The 23006-nt window shown below is 40.4% G+C and overlaps 1 protein-coding gene across 1 annotated transcript in view; it reads left to right on the forward strand.

Annotated features, from left to right (window-relative positions):
• Positions 1-21820, forward strand: part of si:ch211-216b21.2 (heparan sulfate glucosamine 3-O-sulfotransferase 3A1) — a 55246-nt gene extending 33426 nt beyond the window's left edge. The window contains exon 2 of the mRNA XM_041814817.1: positions 17993-21820. Within this exon, the coding sequence (XP_041670751.1) occupies positions 17993-18614 (622 nt within the window). The 3' untranslated portion in view covers positions 18615-21820. The remainder of the gene's footprint in view (positions 1-17992) is intronic.
• The last annotated feature ends 1186 nt before the right edge of the window (positions 21821-23006 follow it).

Here is a 23006-nt window from a genome sequence, read left to right on the forward strand (position 1 = left end):
TGATTATCAAAACAGGAAGAACATCTGGGAGTTTCTCTCACAGTAATCAGTATCAGCTTCATTTTCCAGGGATGTATGTGCAGTGTACGGGACTCTGGTTAACGTTTTATGGGGGCTGATTCACTAAGAATGGAATGTGGCTGCTAATAGATGTAAAATCTGTCTTAATTTGCACCTACTATCTCCTGCATCTCAAGTCTGATCCACAAAGCCTATTGCACTTATCATATTTAGGAGCAGTTACTCCTGTCATCTGGATGCAAAGCTACCTGCATCTTAACTCTGTGGAGCTGAATTTTTATCCTGGCAGAGCACTGTTTTGTCCACACAGACAGACTAAAAACTTGCATCCTTGTGCAAAATGGCTTAAGACCATCTAATGCTGAGGACAGACCACATGATCCTCTGCCTGTTACAGTCATTGGGTTGAATAAGGCAGTCACAGAGCCATAAATTCATGTAAAATGAATGGTACACTAGCCTAATGCTGATGCTACTGCAGTTATTCTGCAGGTTGCTGAAGTATGTCTGTTGTTTCCAGCCAACATTTCTCTTTTTCAGATTGTCATGGGATTTTCCTCTACAATACATCTTAAAGGCAGGGATGTTGTTGCCAGAGCTTGACAGATTTTACTCCGTCTCATTGTTGCATCTAGCAGCAGCAACTTCTTCATTCCTCTTTTGCTTTACCATTTTGTTTGATTACCCTCTTTACTTTTAAAAAGCTCTTCTTTCATTGGTCAATGTCACTGCCATAACAACACAAGAAGGCAGAAAGAAAACTCAAACTTCCTTCACTTTTTGTTAGTAGGTCAGGAGGCATCATCTATGTTAATCACTATGGCACACCACACAAGATAAGAAGCTCAGTTTTTGAGGCTGTGAGGTAGAGCCCGACCAATTGATCGGCAGGTCAATTAATCGGGCCGATTATAGCGTATCACAGATTAATCAACATCGGCCAATATGTAGCCGATATACTAACGCTTAGCGCTCACGCGGCACAGATCCATGAGAGCTCTTCGTTCTGCCTTTCTAATCATATCTTCCAAGTATTCGTAGCTCTTACAGAACATTTTCTAGTGAGCCCAGAACTTGGCTGACTTTCCAGAGTCTCTGAGGACAGTGTCGTCCTATACAACAATACGTGACACAGTTTATAAAAACACTGATAACTTTTGACCCTTAAGTCATAGAAACTTACTCTTTTTTTCTTCTGAAAGCTGACCATTTTGCCTTTCATTTGCTACCATCGATGTCTCCGTAGCTCTAAAGGAAGCCGTTGTAGCAAGCTCGGAACTTTGGTGACTTTTCGGGGTCTTTGGCGATTAAATCCACAGCGTTACATCCAATAATAACCATCTTTTTATACATTTTTAATCCATTTTCAATCATGTACTTTGACTTTCTTCAGTGAGCAGCCATATTTGTTGGCATGCAAAGCATTGTGGGAGTTGTAGTCAACCAATTGCGTGTCTACTGCTTAGAGGAGTAGAGATGCAGGAGTCAAGAATAAACAATGATAAATGCAACTGTTAATTCACATGTCCACCATTATCTAATAAAAGACTATTATACAGCGTTTTAAAGTCAGTATATATCCTGTGTATATCAATGTTCTTATTTCATATATTGGCCGATATATCGGATATTGGCTTTTTTTATTTTAGCCCCAATATCTGTATCTGCATAGGCCCAAAAAAAATCCCATATCGGTTAGGCTCTACCGTAAGGTCCTGAAACCCTACATCTGCCAGACAACATATAGTCTGATGTCAGCATAGGCTGGGTAATAAGTAATGTAGAAGTTGTCGCAAAGAAATGTAAAGACTTCATTGTCAATGGATTGTGGCTTTTTTATCACAAAAAAGAAAAGTTTTCTTTTCCATCCCTTATAGATAATGGGTTGAAAAATTTAAGAAAGATAACACTGGTAAATGATCCAGGTCCTGGAAAACTTTGCTTCAGCTGATGGTTGAAAACTGCAAAAGGCCTTTAACTGATAGGGTTACAGACATCAGGTTGATCTGCACAGAAATAAACATCCTTTTATCTCAAATGACTGCATAGTAGTATATTGAAATATGCACAACTGTTTCAGAAAGACGCTGTTTGTTCTGCAATGCAGTTAAGAGTGGATTTATATATTTATGTGTGGGGTGTGAATTGGATGATGTCTTTTCGATTTATTTGCAAAATTTAAGCCTTTAACCTCAGGTGTACACGATGCAATTTTAAGCCGGCCCTATAAAGGTCATAGTGGAGTACCAGCTCACACTGTGATTGAATAATGTACCATGCACATCCATCCATTCAACCTTCAATGGGGTTGAAGTCAGATTGTATAGTTTCCATGCTGAAAATAGCAACAAACAGCAATAAAAGCTCATCGTCTCTCCGTTGCACTCACATAAACAGCCAGGCCAGCAAACACAACTAGCAGTGAAATAATAACAAATACTCTGTCAGCTGTAGGTTTGTAGATAGGTTTACTCCTGCTTGTTTGCTTGCTTTTTAGTAGTTGGGAAAGACACGTTGCTGTTTTCATGGTGATTTCAATGCTGTCTGACAGTTTACAAAGGAAAAAAAACACCCAAATTTGGGGAGCAGCCTCTGATGGTCAGCCATCATCCACATTGAGGCTAAAGAGGCCAAAAATAAAACCTTTTTTGCCTCCCATCCCCTTTTGGTGTGTGTATTTAAGTGAATTATGTTGCAGCTAACTGACTACATGTCTTATAAACAAGAAGATCATCAAAAATCTAATCCAGTCTTAAAGATATGTGCATGTAAATGCTGCACCCAGAATGGGTTAAAACAAAGGGGGCAAGGACAGGAAACAAAATTAAAGTAAAACTTCCTGCTATTGGTCCATAGATGTAAATATACATAACAGTGCAATAAGGTGTGCAAAGATGCCTTAATAAAAACTGTTATTTGGTTGCTATGTATAAAGGAGGCAGAATTTATAGTATGCACAGAGAGCATGGATTTACATAAAATAGAAAAAATGTCAAATGGATTTTGTGTTTTCCTGGTGAAATCGATGTTATTGCACTCAGCTGAGGGGAAATAGTGAGGAGTGCTCACACCAGTCTAGAAAGAGAAAAAGGCAGAGAGGATTGTCTTTTTGCCAGCACATCAGTTTTTGTTCATGGAAGGATCTGAGACTGGGCTTTAGTTATCACTCTTTGGCCTTTATATTTTTTTAATCACAAGCTTTTCTGTCTTTTCTGAGCTGTAATATTTGTGTTTCTCTGAGGTCCATATGTGGGATCTGTGCCAGCAGAAATGTGGCTCACAGTAGATATCTTTCTAGCGGCGGTCTATGTGGCTTATCCAGCCCACTGAAATGTTTATATTGAACGTTTCAGCAGCTTGAAAATCACCATGGTAATGGTCCCAAAGACAAAAGGCCTAGCCTTTTGTCATGGGTAATTATTGCAGAGCAGTCCTCTCAAAGCCTGCCATTTGGCTCTGAACAAATTCACATTTAATTTTTTCTCGCATGAATTTGACACAGAGCTTTTTTTCTAGCATTTAGACCGATCTCAAATGCAGATTTTGAATAACTGGTGAAATAGTTTCCATTTACAATGTCTGGTGACTTCCTTTCCTTGGATTATTTCAGTTCTAGAGACTATAGAGAAGGATTAGCATGCTATAGAATGGCCACTTGAAATTTGCTAATGAGCCCACCTTAAGGATGTAAGCGATCATTCAAGAAACACAAAACCTTGAAAATGAGCTTCGGTATTAGAGCCACCGTCTTATCTCCCACAAGCTGTTGAGACCCTAAAAACTGAGTTGGCAGAAAGAAAAAAATAGCGTTGAGCCGTTATTAAAGCCAATCCCACTGAAGTGTCGTCTTCACATGCTCTGTCTCAGACTCCTTGTATCTCTGAACAAGTGGGTCAGAGAAATATGAAAAAGTAATGTGAGTGCAGTGTCTAAGAATCCACTCGCAGAAACATACACCACCATGTGATGACATGAGATACACTGCAGGGCTACAGTTTGGGTTATATTTAGTGGTTAGCTCTTATAGTAATTTGCTTTAATGGAACATGAAGCACCAAATGCAAAATATAGCCTCGTATTATAGCCTCATCTCTGCAGGCCTGGGCTCAGTTTGTGTGGGTTTTCCAGACATACAGGGCAATAATAGGAAGCAGTTCCACATCTCAGCAAACCCAGAGTCAGGTTTTTATTTTGCTAACTCTTCACATTTTACACCTGCCATTAAATTGCCTCTCATGTGTCAATTTCCCCGTCAAAAATCCAGGTGTGAGTGTACAAAAGCAGCACTGTGGACCTTAAAATTGAATTTCTGCAGTGACCATGGAGAGGTGAAATATATTTCTATTTCTCAAGGCCACATTAACATTTTTAAAATAAGCTCAATCTTGGATCAAACAGTAATGTAACAGCTTTTCTGACCTCATTAAACATCGCAGCCTGGATCTTTGACTCACTGTGGACTTAGAGAAGAAAGTCAAAGTTAAAATAGACTTTTAAATGGTTGTTTAAATTGTAGTAAGATGAAGACCTGCAGTGCTGGGCTCTCATCAAACTGAGACCAACCAAAGCAGCACTTAGCTTATGTTAAAGCCCCAGGCAGGCTGACAGAGACAGCACACTGACTTTGTTGCGGTACAGCTGTCAAACTTTGAGAGGAAAAAACACGTGTTTGCCTGCTAACTGTGCTTATTTTCAATGGCAAGAGCGAGCGACATTTGGTTTCTTACCTGGCTACACGTAATACGAGAGCTAAACATGCTATTGACTGGACTCAGCCTGAGCTGTCCGTCACAAATCACTCTGCCAGCTGTGGGAGTGGATATGAAATCCATTCCATGGCAAAGATTTTACCGGTGATGGTTTTAACACAGGTTTACTGTCCATCTCTAGGTAGTGGGGCTACAGTAGATCCCAGCTGCCATTGGGTGAGAGGCAGGGTATATCCTGGACTGGTTACCAGTCAATCACAGGTTCACACAGAGGGGAGGTTAGCACAAGGCTAGCTCGGTGAGCAAGAGGGTTCCTGGTTCTAGTTGCTGTTGGATCAGACCTTCCTGTATGGAATTTGCATGTTCTCCCTCTGCATGCGTGGGTTTCTCTGGCTGTTTGCCTCTGTGTGTTAGCCCTGTAATGTTGGTTTTAGATACCACCCTTACTTTTGAATAGTCAGTCTAAGAACGTCAGCCAATTGTATATCTGAAGTTTTGTTTTTTTATGATTTCCATTGAAATGCGTCGTTTTTTTAGCATTAGTTAGCTCTGAAAGCAGACTCCTCTCAGACTGGTACTGGAAGGGTATAAAATGCTGGTTGTAAACGGGATATTTCAATCTGTGTCTGTTTCCTTTCATCTTTCTATTTCTGATCGCTCTCTTCTTTTCCTCTGTCTCTCATCACTCTCACCCGTCCCACCCGCTCCTCTCCACACCCCTCCCCTCTGCCCCCCCCTCTCAAATGCAGTCTGGATCCTGAAATGAACAGACTCTGTTAGTTGATGTGTAAAAGACTTCAGATGGCTTGAATGCATCCTCCAGCCTCTCTTTTTTTCTCTTCAACCACAGTTAGAGAGGGTGAATAATTCACAAGCAAGTTCCCATAAAGATAAAGCTTATTTTTTCCCCCTTACGCAATAAACCGGGGACTTAGACTCAGCTTGGAGGAAAAAAAGAAGGATTCTGTTAAAAACACTGCTGATAAATTTATAAGAACACACAGCAAAGCTAACTCTATAAATTTTTCACCAAATGTGTGTTGTTGTATGAAGAAAAGAAAAAGGAAAAACTCGGAGCTTGTTGGGCGAGTGTCCAGTCTGGAGATTTATTTATACGTTACATTTTATGACAAAAACAAAAGTGTTTTTACTGCAGTGTATAATACAGTTTTATTCTTGTAGCTCATTTATAATCAAGTTCCCCTTGTAACAAATTGCATGAGTGGGATTATTTTTTCTTTCCAGACATTATTTATGAGGTCTCTTACGTTTGAGTGTACATGAAAAAATAGAAATTTTCCAAGTGTAGCCAAACATTTCAACTGAGATGAATTGCAACAGGCCAGCACTATTTTTCAAACCTTGTGTTCAGGGCTAGAAAATTGCATTTCAATGCTTTCACCAGCTAATAGCCAATTGGACTGAATCCTAAGATAAATGAGAAAAGACAACACAAGTTTGTGCAGCTTTGTAGCATTTCCATGCCTTCTTTTTCCTCATTACGCTCCCATGTTGTTGATTAACTTTGCTTTATTGTTTTTTTTTTTCCCTCCATTTAGACCTCAGGGAGGACGGCATCTTTTATCCTCTGCAGACTTTTCCTACTCGTCTTTTAACATCACTTGGAAGTTTGCAACAATTTGTTTTATTAATGAAACTTTTGGTTTCCATATTTAGTTTAATTTCCTGCTCTCCTCCCTAACAGAACCTCCACACGCTTGTGCGACCCCCTCACATCCTTTTTGACTAATTTAAAACACAAGTAATCATCAGTCTGACAGTGAATTTCCTGTTATTTTTACATTTGCCGGTTTTTCATCCACTCTGACACTGTTATCTTACGTGTCCCCAGTGTCGTGCAGGCTTTCTTTCCTTTCTTACTCGCTCTTTATCAAAACCTTGTCATTTCCCAGAGGAAAACAGAACACCCTGTGCTCCCATGTTGTTTTCCAAGAATAGACGACTCTCTTATCTTGTAATTGTACCGCTCTCAAAATTGCTTCCTACCCCCTGCTGTTCCCATGTACCACTCTGATTTCACTCTTCCCTTCCAAGAATCCACCTTGGATAATTTCTATTTAACTCAAAGTGCATGTTATTTCTGAATTAGCTTTTGCTTCATTAATGAAATTAGGCTCTGCATTCTTAACAAAGCGTGACTCAGACAATTCTTTGGCTTTGTTAACAGTTTCAGCTGATTCGTATCTGCCTTTAACTGCCTTGTAACTTGTGTGAATAAAGCATTAAAACACCGGCATCAAACAGAAATAGCATTTCAGATCTGCCCTCTTACCTAGAGCTAATAATTCAGCTTTTCGACTGTTTTTCTTTCTTATTGTTGGGTTTGTTTTCATTTGGCCATATATGAAACAAGGCCTGGAAAGTTTGTGTTTTTTAAGTAAATTGAAGCCAGAATTTGGTCAGAAATGAAAAATGAAGCATAGTTTGAGGTTTTACTTGAGTAGGGTTATCTAGCAAAACATCAAACCAAGAGCTGATGTCAGAATAGAAGCTTTATTACATTTAAAGTTTAAAAAAGGGTGAAGCTATAGCACAGTGGTTAGAGCACAGAGGCTGTCCCAGCACACAGAAGCCAAGAACTGCAGGACTGATGTTTACATGTAGGTGGGTATTTTTGAAAACAGAGGTTTTGCACCCCTGTGTGTTCTGGCCTTTTTCTACACAAACTTACGGTGTTTTGGTTAACAGAAAAAAAAAAAAACTTAAAGAAAACTTCTTCAAGGGTGAAAGATTTTAGAAACTCTAGAGGCTAGAGTGTTTGTGTGCCAGTGAGGATTGTAACGTCACACTGTGCAGCTGATCCTCTGGCTGATGTCACTTTGGGCTGAGCTCTACATTGATTTTATCAGTTTTTTGGAAAATCAGGATTTTCTCTTGAGCTTCACTGCCCAAATACAAAAAATTGAAGCTATGATGAAACAGGTGCATCTGAAAAATAGAATATTGTGGAAAAAATGCATTTTTTGCTGTGATTTAAAAGAAAAAGTGAAACTTCCATATATTCTAGATTAATCTAACACAGTATTCACAGTTTCCATCTGATTTCAAGGACCTCGTTGTTGGAACTACCTAATGACTCATATTAGAAACTGCACCAACTTAAATTCATTTAATATACAAACTACATTTTTTTTTGGGGGGGGGGGCAGTTAAGCACAACAAAATCTTAATTATTCTCTGACATTTTTGTCAGTTTCATTTCTACTTTTGTATTTTCTCCTGTCAATGTACTGTTCTTGATATCTTCTTTTAACACTTTTTAAATTTTATGAAAATGATTTGTTCTATTTGATGTTTATTTGAGTGTTAAATTGTCATTTAGGAGGGCTTCTCCACAAGCCCATTTATGTTTGTCCACATTTATTCATTATCCAACTTCAAAGTGATCATGCTCTACATGTATTTCTTGCTTTATTCTGTGTAATTTCTTCGTTTTTTTGTTGACATGTCCAATCAATTTTTAAAAAGTGAAACATTTCAGGACTTTTTAAATTCTTGATCATTATGGCTTACAGCTCACACATATCCGCTATCTCAAAATATTGTCAGTTATTTCTCTCACTCAAGTTTAGTACATGCAACCACAATCATAGGGAAGACTGCTGACTTGCTATTGTCCAAGAAGAAAATCATTGACATCTTCCACAAGGAGGGTAAGCCACAGAAGGTCACTGCTGAAAGGGCAGGCTGTTCTCAGAGGCTGAGTCAAAGCAGATTCATGGAAATTTGACTAGACTGGAAAAGTGTGGTAAGAAAAGGTGCACAAGCAACAGGAATGAGCTCAACCTTCAGAGGATTTTCAAACAAAGCAGATTCAAGAATTAAGGGGAGCTTCACAAGGAGTGGACTGAGGCTGGAGTCAGTGGATCAAGAGCCTCCACACAGACAGGTCCAGGAAATGGGCCACAAATGTCAATGTCTTAGTGTCGAGCCACTCCTGGACCACAAACATCATCATCATCATCATCATCATTACTACACCTGGGCTGAGGAGAAAAAGAACTGGACTGTTACTCAGTGGTCCAAAGTCCTGCTTTATGATGAAAGAAAATTTTGAATTTTATTTGGAAATCAAGGTCCCAGAGTCTGGAGGAATATCAGATAAGCTCAGAATCCAAGGAGCTTGAAGTCCAGTGTTTTCAGTTTCCACAGTCAGTGGTGGTTTAGGGTGCCACGTCATCTGCTGCTGTTGGAACATTGAGTTTCATCAAGTCCAGAGTCAACGCTGTCAGCCGTCTACCAGGAGATTTAAGGGACCTTCATGCTTCCACCTGCTGAGAGGCTTTATAGAGATACTGATTTCCTTTCCCTGCAGGACTTGGCACCTGCCAACAGTGAAGCTGAAACTACCAGGAACTAGTTTGCTGACCATGGTGTTAACGTGTTTGGTTGGCCAACCAACTGGTCTGAGCTGTAAGCCTTAATCATAAACATTTAAACAAAACAAAGTCATGCAATATTTCATTTTGGATGAGATGAATCTAGAAAACATGGAAGTTTAACTCTGCTGACTCTCTGAAATCTGCTGGAGGTATAATTTTATTTGCAGGAAAAACCCTAAATCCTGTTCAGAATCATTACTTGAAATAATGGAGCCGTGGAGTAATTTTTTAAAGGATACAGTGTGGAAAGCAAGCATTCAGTGCTGTGCTATGTAAAGGGATATCTGCTGCTCACATGCTGTTGGTACAAGCAGTAAGGAGGCAGCTGTTGTTAGTAAATACACTGTTTATGGTTTTGTTCCTTAAAAACAGACAACATAAAATGTTTTAATTCACTGGTGGAAGCTGCGAAATGTAGACAGCAGTAATCCTGTGTAGCTGCGTTAGAGAAGTTCTTAACTGTCCACATGGGGGGAGGATTTAGAGCTGTAAAGTGCAGGTGTGCTGGCAGAGGTGACACGGTGCATGAATAGAAGGTCAGGTGGGCTGATCCTGGAGGACTGCTGCTGCCACGGTCATAAAACAGTCGATTATCTCAATCTGGACTGTCTGCTCCTTGAAGCTCACACCTGTAAACCCTGGATAATGGACAGTGTGATTCTGTAAGATGATCACTGTCCGACCCTAAAAGTTTGATTGATATGAGAGATGATCTACATATGGGTCGATTTGTCCTTCATTTGTGCTTGAATGTGGACCCCGGGTTAATTTGCAGAGGCTGTAAATCCCTTATCATATGTGTGTCACTGTATTCCTCTCTGTGCCGTTGGCGTCTCCAGCCCTCAGGCAGGTTAAGGGCTGTTGTTGTTGCACAAGGTTGGCAGAGCAGCAAAGCCCCGAAGCTCAGAGGAGTGGGCTTTCCCCCTCTCTGCACACCAGCCATTACTCTAAATCTCCCTCCCTCCTCTCTCTCTGACCTCCGCTAGCATCCACTGACCTGGAAAATATCAGGCGAGTCCAAGCCACCAAGAGCGGCGCTGGCCTTTGCTTCGCCTGCAAACAGCAGAAATATTGAGCCAATTACAAGATGATTATCTGGTGCGAGTGGCAGGGGAACACTGTGGGAGTGGAGTTATGTCTGCCAGGGCTCCCTGCTGCAGGAGGAAAAATGAATCAAAGGCTTGCGGGGGAGAAGTGGACGGCTCTCACTCGCCCACTCGCCTCTGTGTCTTTACAACTCCTGTCAATTGACAGACATTGGCTCGGATCCAAGCCGCTTTCTGAGAGAATATCACCAGGAGAGGCCCATTCAGAGCTGATCACTTGCTTGTTTTCACTCCGCCCTAATTCATATGTCAAGCTGTCATATTATGCGTGCACTGGGTTAACAGTAAATAAGACCTTATGTAGCAGGCAGACTTTTTGGCATTTATATAACAGGCAGACCTGAGTCACTGCTTGTATAGAAGGGCAGAGTTGAGCTGGTTTGTGAGTGAAATTTGTTCAGAAGGGAAACGAAAGCAGCAATGCGTCAGGCCCTTTATTCCAAATTGGTTACTTTATAGAAAAGCCTACAAAGGACTCATTGAGTGATGTACTGCGTGTTAGTGTTTACATTGGGTTTGGTTTTTAATCTGGAATAAAGACGCTTGAATGAATTTGGCGTCCCTTTCCAGTTAGTTAGTTCCATATGAGCGGAATGACGTACAATTACAACATGTGTTATGTTCTGTCATGTATACAAGCTGTTTTGTTTAGTTCTTAACTTGTTCCTCCTCCTAAATATTTTTCCTGCTTTTTTCCAGCTCTTAAATGGACGCCAAAGCAGTCAATGTGATTTAAAGCGAAGCTGGAGTTCATGTACCGTGTTTCTTGCTTCAACTCAGGTCTGAGTCGTCTTTCATGAGCGAAACCCGCCGCCTGTGTTTCATGCATCACCGCGCCGAGGGAGTTGTATTTTAGCAGCACGATGAAGACATCAAAGCTGAATGTGGAACGGCAGTAAATATTAAGAGCTTGGACGTTTTGTCATCTGTTACATCACCTACCCTGCCAATAAAGTTTCATTTGAAAGCACGGCGTGCTTCTGCTGTAGGGTGGAAAGAAATACCCCACTGTGCTTCACTTACTGTAAAACCAAGAGCTCCTGGCCTTACTGCCAAACTAAAAACTAAAAGTTGAGCATTCATGTTCTTCAGTTATATTACATGTGTGCATTGGACTTTTAATCCTTGAGTTAATGACAGCTCCATCAAAGCAAGACCTTTTGTAAAATGTACCCAAATTTTACATATGGTAATTGATTCTTTAATTATAATGGATACAAAATAGAACTGAAAACAATGAGACCAGATCCAAAGGTACAGCCAGTCAGTCAAATCTTTTTTAAATAGCGTTATCTCAGAACAAAAGTTTTGAGACTCTGATCAAAGAGGGCAGGTCTAGGCCATACTCAGACATACCCAACACTAATCCATCGTAGGTCAGTTCTAAGCAAAATTTAGCCAAGTTAGAGGGGCACATAAGAGCTTCCTTTTAACAGGCGGAAACCCCCATGCAAAACCAGACTCATAGAAAAGCTAACTGCTGAAGCTATGTTAGGGCTGAAAAGGGGTACAAAGAGAAGCAGAATGAGAGAGGAGGGAGATGCAGAAAGAGAGACAAGGTGGATGCAGATAAAGGGGAGAGGGACATTAGAAAAAGAGAAGAAGTAGCTACCTAAAAGGAGTTAAATAGATGCAAAAAAGAAATGATGCGGAATAGGTAAGTGGGTAATGCAAATAAAGTCAACAGGAAGATGCAGAAAAAGAAGTAGCTGCAGAAAAGGCATTAGATGCAAGAAAGAGACAGTATGATGCAGAAAAGGAAAGAGGGATATGCAAATGAGTCAAGGGGGAGGTGCAGAAAAAGAGAAGAGGGAGATGCAGAAAAAGAAGAGAGGTGCAGAAAAAGAAGAGAGAGATGCAGAAAAAGAAGAGAGGTGCAGAAAAAGAAGAGAGAGATGCAGAAAAAGAAGAGATGCAGAAAAAGAAGAGAGAGATGCAGAAAAAGAAGAGATGCAGAAAAAGAAGAGAGGTGCAGAAAAAGAAGAGAGAGATGCAGAAAAAGAAGATAGGTGCAGAAAAAGAAGAGAGAAATGCAGAAAAAGAAGAGAGAGATGCAGAAAAAGAAGAGAGAGATGCAGAAAAAGAAGAGTGATGCAGAAAAAGAGAAGAGATGCAAAAAAGGTTAGATGCAGAAAGTAGAAGTGGGGATACAGAAAGGTTAAGGGGATATACTGTACTTATACTGTAAAAATCTGACTAAAACCTTAACAATTCTGAGTTTTAAATCTTACAAATACATAAATGAAAATTTGAAAAACATAACATAAATATACTGTTATATTCAGAATTTAAAATCTTTTAAATGTAAAATTTAAACTTAAAAATTAGTTTCTTTCTCATGGTAATTTGGGACTTTATAACATAAAATACGCTGTTTTTCTATCAATTTACAATTTGTATTTATTTTTATTTTCTATAGTAGCTTGATAGGTTGTAGTATATATCTCTGGATCTAATTTTTCTGTATTGTTTAAACACATTGAATTGAATGTATTTAATCTTTTTATTGATTCATTTGTTATTCTTATTTCTATATTATGGAAGCGCTGGATAGACAAGCAGTTATGTTGTCTTCCTAATGTATAGAATCTACAGTTCTCAAAGCTGGCGCCTTCAGACCCTTACTCTTGAGACTTTATCGCGTGTCGGTCCTCACCCTCTGGCCCTGTTTCCGACTCAATCCACTGTTCTCTTCTACAGGAAAGGAATTTAAAACCAGGCTATATGAAAAAGGGTTTTGAAACTAAGTATAAGTTTCAGGACCAATAATTGTGACTTTATTGAATTTTCTAACCTAAAAACTGACCTTGGTGCTGTTTAATCAGTATCTGTTACATATGCGTGAACCTCATGGATGAACCGAGTACCCGACTGCTAAACAACCTCCACACTACTACTTCCAAACATGTCTGCCTTTGTGTTGCACACCATACCTCATTCTGCACCTCACTGACCCTGAAAATCCCCCCCAGGGTGCCCTTGCACAAACCCACCACCGCTGTGAGTGCACCGACCGAAGAACAGGCCTGACGCACGCCATCAAATATGGATGCTTCCTTTAGTACGTTCTCATTTCTTTTTCATAAAACAATAATGTTCTCTTTTGCATCATGAAGTTGTTGTACTTCTATAAGGGCTGTCACAGAAGCCTGGCCATCCCCAAATCAGCATGTCGCCACTGTAGGCAGGAAGCTGCTCAGGAAGACTACCTGCATGCAAGAAACCCCCATTAATCAATAATTAGTCTCCATGTTCTTTGTTATTGACTTGTCAGCTTGGTAGCCTCTGCAGTCCCCAGTGGAAGTAGGTTGTGTTAAGGCACCATTATACCATCTTACTGTGGATACTTGGGGTGATGGGGCAGAGCTAATGTGAGAGGAAAGGAGCTGTGTCCATGTTCCTCTTTACAGCATCGAAGACACTGAGAGGACTGTGGAGGTCAGGTGACGGTCAATGTTGCGGGCTGATGTCGAGACATCAGTGCACCTGTGTTGCCGCCGTTGCTCTTATCGACCACTTCCTGCATGTCCCCTCAGTGCTGACCTCATGATCTGGCCCTCACAGTGAAGATACACTCAGAGGATTTACCCACATAGCAGGAATGTGTTGTGACATTGGCCTCAAGGTATTGACTTTTAGATCCATTTCACTTCTTACGCTGTGACCAACCAGCAGCTGTTTTAATGCCTGGAACAACCAAGGACTACTCATACCACCACCTTGAAAACAGGGACTTGTGAACTGTTTGAGATTCCTTGATTTAGCACAATTATCACAATTCAACCCATGTCAGTGATCACAGAGTAATTTTCTACACATATTTGGCATTAATAAAAATATTTGAAGTGTTTCAATTTCTTTGCAAGAGAAACTAAACTGTCATTTTTTTGTGAGAAAAAGCATAAACCTCAACTGAAAATGACTGTCCAAGTGATTCGATAACATCATTTGATTACTTTTTCTGTCCCTAAACATGTGTTAGGTGTTTTTAATGCTTTTTTCTTTGGATAGGATAGTGGCCAATCAGGAGAGGAAGGAGGATCGACACAACCCTGGTTGTGCTCTGGATGTCTTTGCATATTACCAGGGGCATTGAAAAATAGTCTGTTGAAAAAAATAACAATGTCTACATCTTTTGAGCAGACTAAGGGGGGATGTGAGTCAAGCATTGCCAACTGTACGGTCCAAATAGGTAGTAGAGTTGCCACGAGTCCCTGGTTGGGTCGTGGATGTCCCAAGGGCCTAACCCTAACCCTATTACCAGGGGTGAAAAGGCAAAGAAAAAGAGATGCTGCTGAGCTTCACCTCAGCTACCCGGTAACACGTGTGTGAACATCCGTTAAGCTTGACTCTGGATGCCCTTGCCAGAGATCGTTCATTTTTAGTTTTGCTTTAGATTAGACTGTTTTTGTCTCTGTCGAAGCCTGTAGACCAAAAAAAGCTCATCAGGAGATGACAATATGCTGAGGTGGAAGAACAGTTAGCCAAAAGTTGCATCCCAAAAATACAAGGAGGCCAGTGCATTCCTCTCAAAGATCGGGTCAGACTACACTACTTATTAGGATGTTTACAACAGCGCCATGTCAGACTATGAAACTAAGTCTTGACCCATCCTGGCCACACTACAAGTGATCCTGCATGAGAGTTTAGAGAGGGAATCATAGTGTGATACTAGCTGTCTTCTGCTTTGAAAAGAAGAAATAAACAGACAAGAAACAATTTTGGACTCGTCCTCGTTTATCAAGAGGAGGGTGATGTGGACCAGCTCTCCTCCAAATAGAACTTGAGGTATGAGTGTGGTAACATGCCAGGAAAAAAATGGTTTTTATACTAGAGGTGCACCGATTGCAATTTTCTGGCCAATCACCGATCTTTAAAAACCTGCTGGTTCCGATTTTGGCCAATACCAATCTTTTTTATGACTGACAGCATACACCTTCAATGTTCCAATCTTATTTTATTGAAAAACATTGAACAATACCCGTGAAACAATACAAACTTGTTGATTTAACTGCACATGAGGTAGTTCTCTCAAATATAAATGGAAAGTTTAGAGCATTGCTGTCCAAACTACTAAATTATATCAGTTCCTTTAGTCTTTCATTTTTCACATTTTAGTAGGTAGAGGCACATGAAACTGATGTTATCCACCGATCTTATTTACAAGGATCGGCCGATCACCGATCTCCTAAAATAAAGGAAATCGGCGCCAATCGGTGCACCCCTAATTTATACATAAATCTCTGGAGGGAGAAAAAGTCGGGACTTGTGTTATATCACTCTGGTTGATGATGATACAAAGATAAAAGAAAATGCTCTCCTATTGGTAGGTATCAGGATTCGTCATTGATGTCAGGTCAGGGTGTCAAACTAGACTAAACTGCTAAAAAACATTCTGGCATGCTAGTCTTGTTGAATCCTGGATGTACGGGGGCTTGGATGTATCATTGATTATGTTACACTGCAAGAGCGTTTGTCGTTCCCAACACTTAACATTGGGCCAGAAATTTGAAAATGAGCTGTGATGTTGCAGTCAGGCCAGAATCTGGCTGAATTTGCGTAGTCTGAGCCAGCCTTAGGAAAATGAGGAATTGACTATTGCCAATGACTTTATACAACCCACCTTCAAAAATATTAAAATATCCCTTTAACCATTAAGCTGGCTAACTGCAATCATTCCAGGAGCAGCAGGTTAGACTTGAACTTTAGTCACATGCTTGACAGAATTTCCACACATAAGGTGCTATATCAGACTCCTTCCTTGTCATTGTCAAACAGTCAATGTATTTTTGATACATTGTAGTTATTTCATGAATGATATTGTGAAAAGTACCAAAGTTTAAAGAAACACATGTATTTCATGAGGCAGATGCTTAGGAAATGAATGAATCCATCAAGAAATGCAAGCATTCTCCTGCACTCTCTAAGTTGCATGAAAATGTTGGCACCAAATGTTGGTATCAAAATGTTTCTGACATATTGTGCAATTTAGACAGGATGCACGAGTTTCGACAATTAAAAGCCTCAAGTTAGCAATTATTAGGTAGCTCAGGCAGTGACATCAAAACAGATATTGGTATTGTTTGTTTTTTACAAGTATCAAATCAGACCGTTATATTTCTGATATCATGACAACTATGGTCAAAAGTGGATGAACATTTAGTGCCTAAACCTAACCAAAGCCACAGGTTTTAGATCAAAAAAAGAAGAAGGATCTTGACAACTGATGCTTTTGGTTCTTTTACTTTGGAGCATTGCTTGAGGAATCATCATGACATCACAAATGTGTTCTGTTTATGTAAAGCTTGTCCCAGACAAATCTCTCAGTGCCCTTTGTCTCATTTCACTCTGTGTAAGTTAAACGGAGCAAGATTGTTTACCAGCTTCTATCTGCCAGGCAGAAAAAAAACCTGAACCCATCATGTCAGAAAAGACACTGAGCTACAAAGAAGCTGCACTTTGATCACACATGCTAGCGCTCGCCACTGCTTGAACGACTCTACACAAAAACAACACACCGAAGTGTTGAGCACTCTTCAGTCTTCAGGATTTTTCAGAGGGCCTTCCTTCTTTAGCGTCTCAGTAGTTCTGTCACGGGCAGAAAACTGCGTGTACCCTGGGAGCAGCCTGGGCCACTTTGTCAGCGCCAGTCCTCGCTTTAAGCAGCACCAGCCAAGCAGATGAATAATTGACGCCTGCATTCTGTACTTTGGTGAATTTTAAAGCTGTATTCTGCAGAGGCTCTAAATGGCAGAGGGAAGGGACGTTAATCATTCATGGGCTGCTTTTACCCGTTTTGCTTAAGGTCACTGTCCTGAAGGCAGCTGGGCAGAAGGAAAGCAGAGGAGGATCGGAGAGAAGAGGGGTGGCATGGCTGAATGGATTAGCTTGTTTCCCATCCCTTTTTGGGAGTTCCTGGCAGAGAAGATTGAAGCACACAGGCGAGATATTCCAAAATAAATGCTGATACCAAGCTTGTGCCTTCTTGAACTTTACTTGGGCATAAAAAACTGGTATTTATGGGTATCGTCATTACCAGGATTTGAATATCTGAGCTTAACATGATAATTTATGCTGCTAAGGCAAAACACAATGCACACTCCTCATCATGATTCAAGTAGAAAAATGTGAAGCCACAAAAAGACTTCTAGGAAGAGACTTGAACAAATTCAGAGAACTTGCCGTGTCATAATCTTTCCTGATAGTCCTCCGTCACTTGAAGTGAAAGACAAGAAGGTGATCAATTATGCTGAGAGGCTCAAATATCAATATTTTATTACCAGCACTACCCTTGTACAAGTGTAGAGATTGACATTCTTTTTCACACCACACTGAAGACTGAAGAATACCCCCTTTCAAGTGGACCCAGGGGAGTTTGCTTCTCGATTTCATAAGCCCTCAGGCTACATTAAGGAACACGCTACAAGGGAGGTAGCATCTGCATACTATCAGCACAAGAATGTCTTTACATCCAGAGCAAAGTGCCCAGTCAACACTGCAAATCAACATTTGGTCACACCTCTTGGAAGCTAAAAGATACCTGATAGGTATCAAATAAACTTCTACAAAAAGAAAAGACCTCCTGTGTTTTTCTTGATTGATTACAGAGAAAATTATAAGGACTTAGCCTAACGAGTCTGAATGTAATGTTTATTGTACCAAGAGTCAGTACTACTGTGACAGTCTTGTGATCAAGTCTAGAGTACAAGTCAAAGAAATATCTCACTACCTTCTTCTGTTTTCTTGTTTCTAGAGATCTGATGCCCAAGACCCTGGAGGGCCAGATCACCATGGAGAAAACCCCCAGCTACTTTGTGACCAGGGAGGCTCCGGCTAGGATCTCCGCCATGTCCAGGGACACCAAACTGATCGTGGTCGTGAGGGACCCGGTCACCAGAGCTATCTCGGACTACACTCAGACTCTGTCCAAGAAGCCTGACATTCCCTCTTTTGAGAGCCTCACCTTCAAAAACAGGACTACAGGGCTCATCGACACCTCATGGAGCGCCATCCAGATCGGCATCTACGCCAAGCACCTGGACAACTGGCTGCAGTACTTCCCAATGGACCAGATTTTGTTCGTGAGCGGCGAGCGCCTCATAAGCGACCCGGCTGGAGAGCTGGGCCGCGTTCAGGACTTCTTAGGGCTCAAGAGGATCATCACAGACAAACACTTTTACTTCAACCAGACCAAGGGTTTCCCGTGCCTGAAGAAGGCCGAAGGCAGCAGTAAGCCTCACTGCCTGGGCAAAACCAAAGGGCGGACCCACCCGAACATTGACCCTGAGGTGGTGCAGAGGCTACGGGACTTCTACAGACCCTTTAACATGAAGTTCTACCAGATGACGGGACGTTTCTTTGGTTGGGATGACTGAATGTGTTTGTTTGTGACACTGAGGACAAGCAGAGATACTGCGGTGGAGTATTGGGAGCAATTCAGTGGGAAAAATGTTTGATTCTGAGAATATATTTAATTTGAGAGTTCTTTATTTATGAAGTGGAATTCTGTTAAGTTCTAATTAGTTCATCAGCCATTTGCTCTGTGCAGTTTAGCTATTTTAAAGAAAGAATGAACTAAAAAACATTGTTGGGTAAATGAACGCTGTTTTGGAAAAATTTACAGCGCTTCACTGCAAGCAAGACATTTTATTGTAGCGCTTCTCCAGCACGTCGCATACATGTTCTTCCACCTGAAGAGCACTGAGCTGCTTGGTTTTGTGAGAACCAGCTCAACTTGTCCAAAGTAGACTGATACCCCAGGCTGAGATAAATATAAACAATACATGTTTAAAGAGTACCTGGCTGACACAACAAAGTATTTGCGATAAAACTGGATCTGGACACACCATTAACACCATCTTGATGCATCTATAACTTTTATCCATAATCCATTATCTCACCTGCACCCATTACAACCCGTGAACTTGCACACGGTTGTAGACATCAGCATTCGATAAGTGGTCTGGATAACACTTGTTGTGTGGACAGTTTGTAGGCCAAGACAGGAACAAGAGTTTTGTTGCATAGTCTGACATGGCGCAGTCGTGAACAACCAAAAAGAATGATAAGAGAAGAATGGTAGTTTAGAAATGTGGGATAGCTTGGAGGATGACAAGTAGCAAGGAGAGGATTTCACTGACTATTTTGTGCCAGCAGCACATTCCAGTGATTGATTACATCCCTCAGAAATGTATGATGACTTTCTCAGGACTCTTGCTTAGTTAGTTTTCCAAAACAGATCATTTCAGTAGCATTAAATTACTAACCTGACATGCCAGACCGACTGTTTATCCATTGCATGGATACATTCATCTGGGCAACTTCCCATACAAGGTGATTGGGAAGGGCAGGACTTCAAAAAATTCTCAGAAGGTGATCGGACAAACGCTCTGTCTTTCACATTTATTACAGCCAATCAGAGCAAAGGGACAAAATGAGGTTTTATGCATGCGCAGCTCTGATACAAAGCTGTGCTTGACAGGCAAACGTTACCATAATTTATGAACAATGGAGCTTGATGTGGATAAAACTCATGCTGGGGCGGGTCAGCAGGAGAGCGAAAATGTATTCCCCACAAAGAAAAGCTCTCAGCTTGTTTTGATAAAGAAATGCCGACAAGTCCTGATAAAACTGCTGTTGTGGCTACATCTGAGCTAGTTGCTAAACCATTCTACCGACCCCCCCCCCCCCCCCCAGTAAGTCTCGCAAACTCATGCCAAGCAGCTTGGCAAAAGAGTGAAAACACTTCTTCCTTTTCCATCATGAAAAGCTTTCAGTGCTGTTCTTTGTTCTTTATTTTATACAGAAATGTGGTGCAGTTCTGATAAAAATGACGCTATACTATAGCGGCTAATTGCTACACTGGTGCAACCATTACTAATGGCTTTCAGTACAACCTAACCCTGTCTAACTACTTCCTTGTTCCAAAAATGACACTGATTGGTCAGAACCAATTCAGTTCATCATAAACAAACCTATCATAGCTTTAAAAGATGAATTGGCCTGATGACAGACATTGTTTTTGATCCACTAAAATTAACAGAAGTTATTTTCAGCCGTTAGTCTCCAGAGAGAGAGTCTGGTTTGAGAGGCACTACTGTAACAAACTCTGCATTGAAAAATGCTTTACAGTGATTGGTCAAAGGCAGTGGAAAATGTCATGTCTGCTGCAGCATTTTGGTTAGTTTGGCCATCAGGCTCTGCAAGTTAAGATAATCATTATACAGTTGTGGCTATCCTAAAACAGTAACTCTTGCTAGAACTGAATCAATTCCTGTGTAGAGTTTATTGTGGACTTAACATCACACCATAAGAGAATGAATGCAAGGATAACACAACTTTCATCTCACATAAATCAACACTAAATACACATTTAATAAAGAGACTTGTTTTTGTTTGCATCTGTTTTTGTTCCAACTGTATTCAAAGAATTTAGAAGTAATATGAAAACAGACTGTACATTGAGAGATATTTTACATCACAAGAGTCGAGCAAATCTTACTATACCAATATGTTTTCACCTAATATTGCCATCTAACAACTTTTTCCTGAATTGCCAGGATATAATTCTCATGATCTGACATTTTTCTCCTCCTCAAAGTGTTCCTAATACTCCGTCCTCAGCAGTGAGCCTATGAGCAATACATGGCTGTAAGAGGAGAGAGAAAGGCTCCCTAGATATGCAATACTTCACTGTTCCATTTTCATCATATTTGCTGCCTCTAATCCACAATCATGGAGATTTTTCTACGTCTCCAAACATGCTGTGTTGTTGAAGGGATTGTGTTTTATCTCCCTGCACTATCTGAGGAAACTTTTTCTTTCAGTTTGAAGGCACAGGAATATTGATGCAGTGCTTCTTTCAGAATAAGGATAAAATCCTGCAGGGACTGAGTGATTAATGCCATATTTCAAACATGCATAGCTGCTTTTAAATTCTAACATTTTTCTAGAAAAAGAATATGTAAAGATAAAAATATATGTATTTTCAAATGTATTTATTCAAGCAGTATGTATTTTAAGTAACTCCTCAGAGTTTTATTTCTTTATATTTAACACTTCAGACATGTTATCCTCAGTTTAATTCCAGCTCTTGGATTTTAATTTGTATTTTTGGGGGGGTTGTTCTTTCCCTGCGTTCAGATAATGAAGTTTAAGTTTTAAAAAAAAGCACTCTCTGTTATTGGAAGAACAGCGACTCTGGTGGAGGGAGCGGATCTCCAGAGGGCCTTCCCAAAAACTGTGACTCAAATTTCCTCAACATGCCTCCATGTGAATTGAATACACTTGATGTCACTGGCCTTCCTTGCCTCGAGGCGATGTGCGTGCGTGTTTGTCTGCGTGTGTTTTTAATCCTGGAGAGCATGAGAACAACGGCTGAGTTGTGTTCCTAATTTGTGTCCACTTTATAAAAGCAGATGTGCCTCGAAAGACTCCGAATCAGCGGTGTGTTTTGGTGAAAGAATCAAATGAGAGCCAAACATGCTGTCGAGTTTTTCTTTGGTTGGAGATGTTATGGATCTAATTGTGCTGTTCTGACTCTTTTCTTAAAGTTTGGGGGATTTTTAAGGCACTCATTGAATAAAAGATGTTATGTGTACATATTTTATTCACATTTGCCTTCATGTTTTTATTTCTATTTTCATCACAATGATTCTGATTTAAAAACAGCACATACAGTGTGATAAGACAGCAATGCTGTTAAAAATAGAACATTTTAAGTTATTAAACTTCTTCTCAGGCATCTAACAAGCTCAGCTTCCTGCAGAATCACGACAGCACCGTCTTTTATCTCCACTGTTACACCTTTTGCATTTTGTCTCTGCTTATCTCCGTCCAGCCTCCAGGGCAGAGCGCCAGAGGAGGTATTGAGGATTTTAAGAGAGGCACGCGGTCTGAAAGCCTCATCCTGGCTCTCCTGGCAGATACTTGGCAGCCTGAACACCGAGAGGTAAAAGCTTTTTCGGTGGCTGTGTCAGGAAAGTTAAAACAGAAGTCTCCAGGCTTTCAAAGCACAGTTCTGACTACGTACAGTGGTTGATGTTCATGATAAATCACATCTGTATTTTTAACTTCCTCAGGAGACTGACTTTGTTACACAACACATTAAAATCATCTCTTCTGTATAACCAACATGGGATTGAATGCTAGACTAGTCTGATCTACTGGTTACAATTATTGATTTTCCCTTGGAGAATAATTTCACATCTGGTTTAACTAGAGTGAGCAAAACCCCTAATTTGTTTGGGACCATCCTGTTTTCAACCATGTCCTGAGTCACAACACATGTTGATAAACACTAATGGGGGGACAGTCATCAGGAATGAATGGAACAAAACTTTACAGCTCTAAATGGACATGTACGCTGCAGTCATCATCAGGATATTTCTACGTACATTGAGTACAATTCCTACACTTCACCAAAAGTGATTTTTCTGCAGTTTAACCAAGTTTCCTGGCATGGAGGCAATCATTATTGCAAATTATTCTAGCTTCTAGCATCGTCTAGCCTGATAAAGGCAGACAGAGGTCTTTTACATTTTTAAATTATAACTTCTTTTTTTTGCCCAAATATTTCTCTACTTTTGAGATACAAGAGTAGCTTAAGAATCAAGAATGTTTTTATTTTTGCATTTTAATTTCCTGGCGTAGTCATTAACAGCTCAAAACATGGTCTTTTTGGTAGCATTTACACAAATATCACCACTTGTCCTACAGTGGGATTTGTACACTACAGCATGACATCATCTGCAAAGAACGAAAGGGAC

Source organism: Cheilinus undulatus, linkage group 20 (assembly GCF_018320785.1).
Source record: "Cheilinus undulatus linkage group 20, ASM1832078v1, whole genome shotgun sequence".
Classification (NCBI taxonomy): Eukaryota; Metazoa; Chordata; class Actinopteri; order Labriformes; family Labridae; genus Cheilinus; species Cheilinus undulatus.